This window comes from Lissotriton helveticus, chromosome 4_1 (assembly GCF_964261635.1).
Source record: "Lissotriton helveticus chromosome 4_1, aLisHel1.1, whole genome shotgun sequence".
In the NCBI taxonomy this organism is placed as follows: domain Eukaryota; kingdom Metazoa; phylum Chordata; class Amphibia; order Caudata; family Salamandridae; genus Lissotriton; species Lissotriton helveticus.
Window position 1 is genome coordinate 1,682,955,959 of NC_136063.1, and position 13,556 is coordinate 1,682,969,514.

General features: G+C 46.3%; 1 protein-coding gene across 1 annotated transcript in view; it reads right to left on the reverse strand.

Annotated features, from left to right (window-relative positions):
• Window positions 1–11,929, reverse strand: part of LOC144829318 (E3 ubiquitin-protein ligase Siah2-like) — a 109,941-nt gene extending 98,012 nt beyond the window's left edge. The window contains exon 1 of the mRNA XM_078688356.1: window positions 11,314–11,929. Coding sequence (XP_078544482.1) covers window positions 11,314–11,730 — 417 coding nt within the window. The 5' untranslated portion in view covers window positions 11,731–11,929. The remainder of the gene's footprint in view (window positions 1–11,313) is intronic.
• Between the last annotated feature and the right edge of the window lie 1,627 nt (window positions 11,930–13,556).

Consider the following 13,556-nt stretch of genomic DNA (forward strand, 5'->3'; position numbering starts at 1 on the left):
TGAAGGACAGACCATGTTGAACAGAAGAAACAGAGTCCACATTCTTATACCAAGTGAAAAAGAAGCTGGGTGTCATCTGTATAGGCCATGACCTTAGTCCCAAGTTCCTCTGCCAGATACACCAAAGGTGTAAGATAAATGTTAAAGAGGAGGGGGGCTAAGGGAAGACCCCTGTGGGAGTCCAATAGTCACTGCCTGGGAAGAAGGAGTACGGTGGAAGCCATATCTGCTGAGCCAGTCCTTCGAAGTAGGATCTGAGCCAACACTAAACTGTACCCGACACCCTGATCTTGGTTAGACGCAAGAGGAGGAAAGAGTGGGGGACTGTTTCGAATGCCTCCAACAGGTCAAGCAGAATTAATGCTGCCTTCCCACCAGCATCCAGACACTCCCCAATAGCCCCCGAAATCTCCACAAGGGCAGACTCAGTACTGTGGGAGGCTCCAAGCCCTGACTGGGCTGGATGCATCAGGCCCTCCCTCAACAAACTCTGAGTTGTCTGTTCCCCACCTTCTCACACACCTTGGCCAGGCCGGGTAGAAGGGAAATGGGGCAGTAGTTCACTGTGCTAAGTGGGTCAAGCGACAACTTTTTTTTTTTTTTTTTTAAAGTGGCAAAATCTTGGCCTGCTTCCAGGCCTCCGGAACACAGGCAGCCTGAAGAGACAGATTGATGACACCATTCAACTCATTATAAATGGTCTCAGCATCTGATGCCAACATTCTGGTCTGACGGGTCCGAAGGAGAGACAGACTTCAGACCCGTAGAATTTTAAGGGACTCTGAAAGGTTCACAGGTTTAAAGGCAAGCAGAGCAGAGAGTGGTCAGGAACAGCAGGTGGTGGCGCCACTACCCTCCCAATGGCTTGTCGCAGGAGGTGAAGGCCGCCTGAATAGAAAGGATTTTGTCCCTGAAAAAATTAGAGAAGCACTCGCACCAAGTGTCAGTGGATGGAGACTCCCTTGAAAGAGCGGCAGGGGACGTAATACTCTGTACAATAGAAAAACCTGTATTTGGTGTCGTTTTTGCCCGATTCAATGTGAATTGCATAGAATTGTCTTTTGGCCTGAGTTATCGCCCCATAATAAACTTTCTGTTTAAGACGGAGCCTCAACTTAGCCGCAGGGCAATATTCGCTGCAACGCCAAGCACGCTCGAGAATCTTGCACTCGTGTTGGATTGCTTTGAGATCGGGAGTAAACCAGGATTTAGATGGGGAATCCCTAGACAACCTTGAGCATGGTGGCGAAGCAAGCAAATCCACTGCACTGGAGACCCAGTTGGTAAAATCAACAAGCCGACACTCGAGATCCCCCGAATGGTTGGGCCTGGAAGCTTCCAAGGACTGGCTAAGCACAAGAGGGTTTTTTTTTTAAAGGCTAGTTTGCTATGCGAACGCACTGATGGCTTGCCAATAATAATATTCCAAGAAAAATAAGTTAAAAAGTGATCGGACCATGCAACCTGACGTGGATCTTCCATCTGGAAGAGGTGTGGTGCCGCGGCTAGGGCGACTGACTCCGGAATCTGGGGATCACAGTTCGACCCCTGGCACTGGCGGCAGATTAGTCCAGCACCATGTGACACTGCGCAATAGCTTGCTTAATCTTCCCGACGGCCTCCAGCACCTAGAGACCCTAACGGGTGATTGTGCGCTTTACAAATGTGGATTATTATTATTATCTGGATGGGAAAGTTGATGCAAAAGGGGGTCTAGTGAATGGCCTGCCTGGTGGCTAGGAAAGTTAACCCACTGAGACAACTGAGCCAGGTGCAGGATGTTCAGACAATCAAGCGAATCCTTGTTATCTGCCTGATCAAAATGTATATGAGGTCGCCTAGCACCATGTAATGGGAGAATTGCAAGGCTCGAGAGATAACAGCATCACCCCACACTTTTAAAAAAGGGCCCACTGGACCAGGGGGTCTGTATATCAGAGAGCCTCCCAAAGTGAGGTGAGCAGAGAAACGAATACTAAAGTCAAGAGTCCCACAGTCACCCCAGGAAGTAACATCCCCCTCCGAAGGTCCTACTTATTTTTTATAAATAATGGCCACTCCGCCGCACTCCCTCTGGGCGATCGGCTCTGGAGAACGTGTAAACCTCAGGCGCAGCCAGAGTAACAATGGGATCAGACAAGAGTCAAGCCAGGTCTCCGTAATGAACAAAAGGTCTACAGGACGATCAGTAAGGAGATCTAAGACATCTACATGAGGTTTCCCGAGTGAGCGAACGTTAAGTTGCGCAGCAGAGATAGGCGGCGCACTGCGAGACAAGGTGCTGGGGAAACTAAGCCCACACCCTGCTTAAAGCCACAGGTCGGGCATATGTTATTGCTACAGTCCACCACAGCCCAGTTACCTTAGTGGGGGCAGGACCGGCAACAGAGCCCACAACTGATCCCTGGAATCAATCTATTTGGCCCTTCTGTCTAAACCACAGATAAAAATATAAAGGGGATCGGCAGTTCTTCGTGAAAAACTACTCAGGCCTATGATTGCAGAGACAGGAATATGCTCCAATAGGAGGATGGACCCTCACACACAAATAGGTGTCATGCTTCATGACTGGACTGGCTCCTCGGTGGGCAGCGCTTAAATGACCAACAGGCACCCACAAAGAAGCTCTATGCCGGAGATATTTCAGTTAGCCGTATGGTGAAGTGAGGGTGTGTAAGCTAGAAAGATGTAGTGTAGAACGGTGACAAAAGTGAACTAAAATAGGTGCAGTGTTACTTAGGATCAATCAACTTAATGAATGAGCTCACTAACCTAATTAAAAATATATGTGCTACCTTAGGATCTAATGGTCCTAGATAGCCTGGTAAATTGGTCTAAATGGTCATCATGTTTCTCACGGAGTTATGTCAAGCAAGAAAGTGGAGATTCTTCAGGACCTGGAGACTACCCTAAACTACACTGTGTCTGGTTTCAGCGAGTGTGAATACTCTGACCATGATACCACACAAGTAATAAGTTAAGTCATCCCAATTAGGGTATTGGATCAGGCCTCATGAGGTAAAAGCAGAAGGAACGCCAATCCTTTTGACCCGCGTTTTGACTAAACCACAGGTAACACATTGGAGATGGACGAGGGGGAGCCATTAATCTTCTAAGTTAATGGGCATTGGGTTTGGTTGTCATCACTTTCCCAAGAGACTCAAATTCTTGTTGAGATTCACTGGTCACTGCAATTTTGAAGAAGAAAAAAAAATCCAGTCTTTGTTCCATTGTTTACGACTGGTACCACTTGTTGCATTGATAAAATATTTGATCCTCTTCACCAGTTTCCATCTTTAGTGAACTTTATTTAGGTGTATTACCGAAGCATCTCGATCTATCTTGGGTCCAGGCACAGTTGATGCTAGCTTTTCATTCGGATACGTTTGACATAGGACAAGAGTCCTCATGTTTAGGTCGAGCGTCAGCGAAAGACCCATTGTGTTCACTTTCGGGGGAATCTAAGACAGCGTTCAGGCACGAGCCTCTGCGGTCTCAGATTTGTCCTCGAGGGCGCGCACGGCGCCGTGGACATCTCCTGCCTCCCAGCCTCTCTCAATCACACACAGCCACTCTCACGCATGCGCGCACACACACATACACCCACGCAGGCACAATGCATCGGGACACACATATACACACGCGCAGCTAACAGCCACACATATACATACACACGCACAGCTACACACGTGCACACACACACAGTTACACCCACACGTGCATACACATACCGCCGTCGCCCCCACCCCGCCGTCGCACACATACACACACGCGCACCAAGACCCCCCCCACAACTGAGGCCCACTTACCGGCACTCCGGACATCTGCAGACTCCGCGGGGCTCTTCCTCTGGGCCAGGCACTCCGTGGACGCGGGCTTCACAAAACGGAAGTCCCGCCCCACGATAGGTTTCAGTTTTGTCAGTGCACGCGCAGGTCTTGTTTCGCATATTGCACTTAGCTTGAGTTGGCAGCCACGTAGGAGCAATCGGATGTTTGAGCTTTTCTGCTGGGAGACAGGAGGTAAGGTCAGGAAGGCGAACGCCCCCCACGGATTAATTGCCTTGATAGATAGCATTTTATCAATAGCTCATTGGCGCGATGCTTATCTGCTTTGGTGCATCTCGTGTTTCCCTGTGTTACCAGTAAAGAGCAAGAGGTCCTCCTTTTCACAATCAGCCTCGTCTGGCAGACGATCTGCCATTTGCACCCATGGGCCGTGCCTGCACATTGCATGCTGTCAAAATGAAACGTATTGTAAAATCCCGTGTCTGCTTTTTTTTTGTGACTGGAACGGTGCAAAATCTTGAAAGCTCGCGTGAGAACGGGATATTGGTTTTCATGTGCTTGTTCTGGATGCTGTTAACAATGTGTGGCTTTCTGTAACCGCACAACTCGATATACACAGAATCATTTGAATACCATACAATATAATGGCTAATCTTCCAGTAACTGCACATGAGGGAAAACATCCTCTCGTTCAATAGAACATCTGCCTTTCTGGTTTCGGTTTCCGATTCTGTATTCAAAGGTTCTGCTGCTGTGATACTTTCAGGGCGCTGTTTGCTTCCTCATGAGAGCTCTCCCTCCAGAATACGATGCTTAAACGTTGTATTAGGTGCTGAGCACCTGCAGTGCTTCAGTTTGGAATAGAACCCTTTTCTGGCCCTCACAGAATCAAGTGACGGTGTCCAACATTAGGTGTGGGCTGAGATTATTTCTGTGAATCGACATGCGTGCTAGCCATCCAAAGAATAGTGCTACGGAGCCCTGTGCAGGTTATCCGGTGCTATAGAAGCAGAACTGCCCGATACAGTGCACAAGAGTGTGTTGTTAAATACTGAAATCACAACACCAGCGCCATGCGGGCATTGGCGCAGAGAGAATTACGGGTAAATTATCTTTGTGCCTGTAAACCAAGGATGGACAAGAAGCTTCCACAATGACGACAACGTATACATCGCACTTTGGCTTATATCATAGGCAGAGACCGCGAACGCTTTTAAGATCTGGCTGTATATGCTGATTTTTAAAGCAACAGTCTAAAACCCAAGGTTTTACAGTGAGTTTTTAAGCCTCTTTTAATGATAACTTGTGGGTTCAAGGAACACTTTTGCATCAGAGCTTTTACATAGAGGAGCTTTTGGTATGCAGCTATTTTACCACTTTATCATGAGAGTAGGTTTGTGGCAGTGGAATAGTGTGACAAGGGTGTCTAAGCAGACTGGCCTCAGTTGAATTACAGCAACAACAAAACAACAGATCACCACATCACACTAACACAACAAAACACTACTAAAACAAATTAGCAAAACAACAAAATACAACACAAAAACACAAATCAGCAGCAGAACACAATAATACACCAGCACAACACAACAACAAACAGTATTCAGTAGCAGTGTGCTATTAGTTTGTGTCCTTATTTGTTATACTTGTATTGATGCTTTGCATTGTTGTGTCTATGTTGTTATTTTGCTGGCTAGTGTGTTCTTGTATGAGAAATGGAACTGTCAAATTGTCTTACTTATTTTATTTATTTATTTAAAACATTTATAGAGCGCGACTGTCACCTGGCAGGTATCCTGGCGCTGTTAGCTACTCCTGGGGTTTATTGACGGGGGGGGGGGAATGGATTATGACTAACCTGTTTAGAGGGGTGAAGGAAAGAGCCATGTTTTGATTCGTTTCCTGAAGGGGAGAAGGTGAGGGATTTGACGAATGTCGACAGGCAGACTGTTCCACAACTTGGCAGCAGCTACTCTGAACGATCTTCCCCCCATCCTAGCCTTCTTATATCTGGGCACTCTCGCCAGGCAGGCAGTTGTGGACCTGAGTGTTCTGGTGGGGGTATACCAAGAGAACAGACGTTGAAGAGGTCTGGGTCCTGCACCATGTAGTGCCTTAAAGACCAGGCAGAGGGCCTTGAAGGCAATGCGTTGCTTCAAGGGCAACCAGTGCAGCTCGGCCAGTGCAGCCGTGGCCGAGGATCTGCTGGTCCAGCCGAGAGCCAGTTTGGCTGCTGCTGACTGAACTCGTTGGAGTCTGTCCAGTAAAGTCGCGGGAGATTCAAGCAGCAGGCCGTTACAGTAGTCAAGGCGACTGAGAATAGTGCACCTGACTACTAATGCTCTGGCGGAAGAAGGTAGCAAAGACAAGATCTTGCGCAGTGAGCGCATAAGGCCAGAGCAGGTGGCGACTGTTCTTGAGACATGCGTTTCCATGCTCAGTTGGTGATTTAGCATGACGCCCAAGTTGCGGACATTGGTGACAGGTGGCGGGTTGTTGGAATTTTCCGGGGGCCAGAACTCAGCGGGCAGAGGGCGGGGTATCCGACTCGCGGGACAGAACAATACCTCGGTTTTCGAGGCATTGAACTGGAGGGAGTTCTGGTGCAACCAGCTCGCAGTGTCTCTTAGACAGTCATGGAAGGCTTGCAAGGGGATGGAATCTTGGCCTTCCCAAGAGAAGAGGAGCTGGGTGTCGTCTGCATAGTTTACTGTGGTCATGTTATGTGATTTAATTAACATGACCAATGGTTTCAAGTAGACATTAAAAAGAATCGGGCTAATAGAGGAACCCTGGGGAACACCGTGCGGGACAGGTGAAAGGACCGATTGGAAAGGGGGAAGGGATACAGCTTGTTTTCTTTCGCTGAGGTAGGAGTGAAACCAAATCAGGGCTGAGCCATCGATCCCTGCCTCTCTCAACCGCTGGAGCAGTATCCCATGATTAACAGTGTCGAATGCGGCAGACAGGTCTAATAAAATCAGGGCCACAGCTTGGCCCCTGTCTGCGCGCATTCGAAGCTCCTCCATGGCAGTGAGCACAGCAGTTTCAGTGTCGTGGGCTGGACGAAAACCAAATTGGAATTCGTCCAGAATGTGGTGCTGCTCGAGGTGGGTTGAGAGGCATTTACTAACCCAGCGTTCAAGCACCTTCACCGGGAAAGGCAGGAGTGATATGGGGCGGAAATTGGACAAACATTCTGGGTTTAGCGTGGGTTTCTTTAAAAGCGGGGTGATAAGCGCTTGCTTCCAAGGGCGGGGGACGAACCCGCAGCTAAGGGATTGATTACAGATCATCCGGAGAGTGTGAAATAGTTCGTGCCCGCATGCTTTCCAGATTTTCGGCGGTAGCGGATCAAGGGGGGATCCCGAGGTGATGCCCTGTGCAACACTTTCAAACTCTGTTTGAGAAATGAGAGGGAAAACCAGTAGCCTATTTGCAGGAGGGCAGGCTGACCTCAGAGGGTCAGGGTTGTTGGTGCTAGCTTCGGGAAGGGAGAGATGGGTGTGCAACGAGGGCACTGCCAGATTGTTGATAATAGTCTCAATTTTGTCGGTGAAAAACTGAGCAAGGCTGTCACAAAGGGACTGAGATGGAGAAATGGGGTTTTTAACGCAGTCAGGATGTAGGATATTGTCCAGGATCTGGAATATACTTTTTGGACTGTTGGCCGCATTAGCTATAGTGGCGCAGTAGTAGTTCGCTTTGCTCTCTGCGATAACGAATTTGTAGTCACAGAGAGACTTTTTCCAGGGGATTTTATTGTTGTTGCAATATCCATGTCTCCACTTTCTCTCAGCCTGTTTGCAGGCTAATTTGAGTGTTTTCAGAGAGTCATTGTACCAGGGGGCAGGTGCTCTACCTTTAGGTTTACAGAGTTTAAGAGGGGCAACAGAGTCCGCGATGGAGGTAATTCTCAAACTAAGGGATCTATAATTATCTTCCACCGAGCTGGTGGGGGAAAAACTGTCCTCCACCTTGAAGACTTTGGTGGAAATCCTGAGTTTCTCTAAAGCTTTCCAGTTCCGATAAGAAAATTGTGGTGGCGAGTGATTTTTAGGCTTACGTATTGTGGCATTATTGATATAGAGTTTGATGAGCGAGTGGTCTGTCCAGCTCATAGGTAGAATGTCACCTACTTGAGTTAGACCCGGGCTTGAAAAGATGAGATCGAGCTGGTTACCTGCAGAGTGAGCGGGGTCCTTTATCAGTTGGTGAAGTCCCACACTATCACAGGACCGCAGAAGGTTGTCTAGGCCTGTGTCTAGGCTGCCGTTTGGCCAGAGATTAAAATCTCCTAGGAGTATAAGTTTGTTATGAGAGGTAGCCATGTTAGTGATAGTCGTGAGGAGTGCTTGCTGTTGCGAAAGAGAAAAAGCCCCAGGTGGGCGATAGCAGATAATCACTGTAAAGGTGACTCCTTGGTGGCAGTTTATAGTCAGACCAAGGAGCTCGATTCCGAGTACAGGGTCAATTTCTAAGGTGTTCATTTGCCACGAGGCTCGAAAGATGACGCCAACTCCGCCACCGCGGCCTTTGGGTCTGGGGAGATGAAGAATATTAAAGTTTAGCGGACAGGCAGCTGCAAGGTCAGTTTCGCAGTTTGCATGTGTCCAAGTCTCAGTTACTGAGTCCTGCTATTATCCTGTTATGCAGCTCCCTTTACAAACTTCAGGAAACATACTACCTTCTCATCCAAAGCAACATATCCCATTATCACAAAGCGCAAAACAATTACCACTGCCACAAAGAGAAAAAGCATTTGCAATGCAATAGGTCTCGCATTTGTTACAGTTTAAGTTATTGGCATTGTAAATTACAATGGCTTTTATTTTTCTGTTTTGAAAACCAACACATAAAAGGCAGTGTCATTTACAATGCCAATAGCTCAAACTCTCGCAAATGCGAGACCTATTGCATTGCAAATGCTTGTTTTGTAGTTAGCAACAATCTTTCAGGAGGTAAAGATCCTATGCTACCACCTGCTTCACTCATATTTAGGAATTTGAATCAACGGAAAACCTGAAACAAAAAAATATTAAAATTAAATTACCAATATGATGGCTAAAACATTATAGAGCCACCACTTTGGAAAATGGCAGGAGGGTTGCTCGGAGGAGTTATTTTCTGTCTCTATAAGACTATGTCGTCACCAAAACAAATTTTAACACCAAAATTAAGTATATAGGTCACATGGTTCCTGTAAAATTACAATACTGTTGTAACACATCGGATATATTTTTTTTTAAGTTGTGCAGAAAAATTCAGCCCAGATTAGCAGTGTCTAGCCAAGCTAAATTACTTCTCATGATACCAAAAAAAACAAATCAAAAATGAAAATCTCTTGACAACAATTTTTTTCTTTGAACAGAAGTATATCAAGGGGCCAAGACTATTACGGACATCTGCCAAGAAAAGCACAAAAGAACAGTCACACCCTAAATAAGCACACCACTCTGCCAGATTGCCACTTGACCAGCCTAGGTAGGAGCTCTTGTGCCTTAAGTGCAGAACCACAGTTTCTTCTCTCTGAATCAGTAGAACCCCAGCAAGGTAGGAAAACCAGTGGCTCAAATTCCAACTCACCATTTGCTGGACAGTAGGTCCCAAACAACCACTGGCAAAGCCAATGGGTATGTGTTAGCTGCACCCTATTGGCTTTGTTGATGCTTACTTTATCAAGCGTTTTTAAAAGCCTTATTTCTGGGAAAAGCTGCTAGATCATTTAAAAAATAAATAACAGCAGAATGGAATTGCTCACAATGATGGAAGCCAGTGGCTGAAGTTGGTTGACCAACTGCATCTTGCTGTATGATGCAAGAGGTGAAAGAATAATGTGAATGGCAATAACAGACCAAAAAGTGAATAGGGATGGCTGAAAGCCCATAAGCATATTACACATACCGTTTCAGTAAAATAAATTTAAACGGTCTCTGCTAATACCAGACCTAAAAAGCAAACTTTGTACATGCAAACAATTTAGCCAGCGAGTCTGCTCAACAGTGACCTACAGGCAGAAAAATCCATCAATAAACATTTAGAAATAGTAAAAAGACTATTAGCCCACTTTTTCCTCTCTTTCGACAAACACCCACTCCTTCTGGTCCTAATCTTCCAATATTCACCTCTGTTATGCTAGCACTACTTCTACGTAGACTAACAGGCCAATTATCTGACACCACACATACATCAGCTTCGTTCTGTCCAACTTATCTGCATAATACCATCATAGTTCCTGGAATTTGTGCATGTTGTGAAGATTCTTTGAGTTGCTCCTAGGATTACTTTTCAAATTCAATACGAAGGCTGGTTGTAGATGGGTTGTATCCACAATGCTGGACTAGCTCCCAGGAACACAAACTATGGCTGGATGGATGTATTGTATCTACTTCTACGGACTGCTCTCTGCCAATTCTGGGAGGACTCAGACCAAGTGCCATGACAGATGCTCCTCAGGAGTCCACGGAAGAACGAAACTGAGCATTCCATAGGTGTGAGTCCAGTGTGAAGCAACTAACTATAGAATGCAGTTAAGGCAAGCCTGAGTCATAAAGGTTGGGCCATTCACCTCTCAACACTATTATGCCACATGTTGAATGTGATATAACGGGTATGATACAAAATAACCAAATGCTAGCATATATTCAAATACATGACCGGCTATGCATAACATTTTATCCTACAAGGTGTAACAGCAGCTACAAACTTGCTGTGAAAGGGTGGGCAGTATCTGTCATACACTTAAAGCTGAACGAGTATATTGAGAATGGCCTAACAGTGAATCGTGGGGAGTCTACCTTAATAAGGTTATAGTTTTATTTGTATTTCGTATTATTGTCAAGTATCTGCTTTTACACAATAAATACCCAACAGGGAAAAAAAAATTAAACCGGTTACAATTCCGCGTTCTGTCATTTTGTACGCACAAGCTGTCAGGGGGCGTATCTAGACAAATTTAACACGACTCCTATCCCGAGTTGCTTTCCAAATAGCGCCTGCACCTGTTTAGCCCCGACTAAGCCAGTTTTAGAACTAACTTATAACTGAGCTGTTCGTGGATGACGGTGTCACGCCACTTATTACCCTAGACAATATACACGGATACCTTGCTATGCATATACCGTTCCTTTCATAGATAGGTTCGGCGGTTTGTGGGGGCGAACATCAGGTCTCATATCAGTACTTGAGTCCCAATGTCGCGTTTCACCGGGTTTATGTTCTTGGAGGATTCTTTTAAGAACTGGGTGGAGTGGGGCGTGGATTCATCGTTAAATTCCAACAGTGCTAACGTGTCCATAAGTAACTAGGTCAGTTCTTTGGCCAAACATCCAGGTAAGCCCAATAAGCGTGCAATATTTCTATTCAGACAATTTCATACACATATATACTTTCTAAAAAAGTTTGATTTCAGTCTCATGAGAATTAAGATATCAACTTAATGCCCTACATCTTAAATACTGATCCAAACTATTCCGCATTGCCACTTTCTCCAATATCTTGCCCTCCGCCACCTCCAGAAACTCACCTTGCAGGGAAAGGGAAGAGTAGAGGCCACTTTCTCCATGGCCAGGTTACGGATGCTGGGGGTGAGCGGGCCTCTGCAGGTGGGACAGCAGCTCAGCTTCTGGCGACACTGATTGCACACCAAGTGTCCAGCCTGACACTGCAGAATAGGCGGCAGCACATAATCGAAGCACACGGGGCACTCGAATAGGGCCGTCAGCTCAGCGGCCTGAGCAGGCAGGGCGGCGGGCCCAGCCGAGGAGGAACCGGCGGCGGCGGCCGAGGCGCCCTGTACCGGGGAGGGCAAAATCCCTGCTACAGAGGGGGCCGCTCCGGCCACCGCCGCCGCCCCGCCAGCAGCGGCTGCCCCGCCGTGCTTCCCGCCGCCGCCCGCCTTCCCCGAGCCCAGGCCTCCCCCGGCCGAGGAGGGGCGGCTCATGGCGGGCAGCAGACAGCACTCGGCTCTCAGCTTTAGACGGGAGTCGCCGCGTTCAGTCCGTGCCGCCTGCCCCACGGAGCGGCATTGCGAACGACCCCCACAGCACCAAAAACGCTAGAGCCTGCACTAACATGGCGGTAGCAATACACGCACCCAGATGAAGAGTGGGGGCTTGGGAACAGGAGAGCTCTACCATTGGACGAGAAAGTGACGGAGTCTCGCTCCGTATAGGAACTTACGGATGGCACGTAGACGACGCGGCCCTTGATTGGAGGAAATGGACTTGGACCTCGGAAATAGATTCTGGTGTTGCGCGGCTGTTTATTGGATGATATGGCTTTACCTGACAGTAAGAAAACGCAGTGACATCTTCAGTGATTGGGTGATCATCTGTACGCATAGGCAAGGTAACAAGTATAAACAACTCTGCCTCTTTCATTTGAAAGTGAAATATTGTTGCAGATGTTTAAAAAAGGGGTTTTAAACATAAGCCGTATTATTTTTAAACAAGGGGCCACTTTGGTATGTTAAGGTAGTACAAAACGCATATGACGTAATATGGTAGAAGATGCTATAGCATATTGTTGTATTCCCATATGATGTCACTTGTAGAATTATAGCATGTCATGTAGAATGTATAGGTGTCAAGCATTAGTTCAGTTGGATGTGATCTGGTCGGACTTATCCTGCCGCCTGTGGATGTCTAAGTTGTTTTCCTTCTGCATTAAATCTACTTGGTGTAACTCCACGTGTGGACCCTTTCCTACATAATTATTGGCGACGTTTGGGAAACCAAGTAATGCAAGCCGGAAGAAGGATTTTAAAACAACGTTCACGCTTCGATTTTTGTTGTTCACGTACTTTAATTTGCGTGACATTGTTCTCAGACCAAGACTTTTACTTTCAGGATAATATTCCCTCGCATTGAAGTGTTTATTTTTCTCCAAGACTGCCCGGAATCGTTTGGAGCAGGGAAATACGCTGGCAGCACTTTCTAACCCAAGGAACCACGTTGTCTGTGCTTTCTACCCGGAGAAACCACGTCGTGGAAGCTGCAACTGTGAGTTTTCTGCGATTAAATCTCAGAAAGAGAACTTTTTACTCACGTTTTCTTTTTCTCACCGTTGAACGGTGCATTGTTCAAATCGTAGCAGAATCCTGCGCTCGCTGCTCCTGTGCATCTGCAACACCGTGCCTTAGCAACGCCGAAGAGACTCCATTCTACAGCTCTGTGTCTGTGACGAATCCTCATTTCCTGACGCAGGATAAACGGAGTGCATTGTGGGTACTACCCTTTCACCTTCATGACGTCTGACGTCAGCAACGTGCCGCCATTTTGAATTTCTTCGTGATTTTCAGAAAATAAATCTTCATGAAGCACATCTCCCTTTGATTATAACTTCGTTATTTTTATTCCTTTTCTGATTCATTTTTAGCGTTCTACCACCATTTACCAACAGTAAGGTAGTGAAATTTAATTAATTGTTTACTCTTAGTATTTGTTTTATAAAAAAAAATAAAAAATAAAAAATATATATATATATATAAAGAATGTCTAACATTGCTGCTCCACCTCACTTCCTTCAAACTGCTGGTGAGCCAAACATTGAATGGGATTTGTGGTACCCAATGTTTTTAGCCTACGTTGACGTTCTAGAAAAGGATGGGTGCTCAGCCAAACGCAAATTAGCTCTTCTTAGACATTGCCTCGGTGGAGCAGGTATTAAGGAATTTGACAATCTTCCACCTTTTGAAGGCTCTGGAGACATTGATGTTTTTGAAAAAGCTTCTAGACAAATGAAAATTCGTTTTGGCAGAAAAATAAA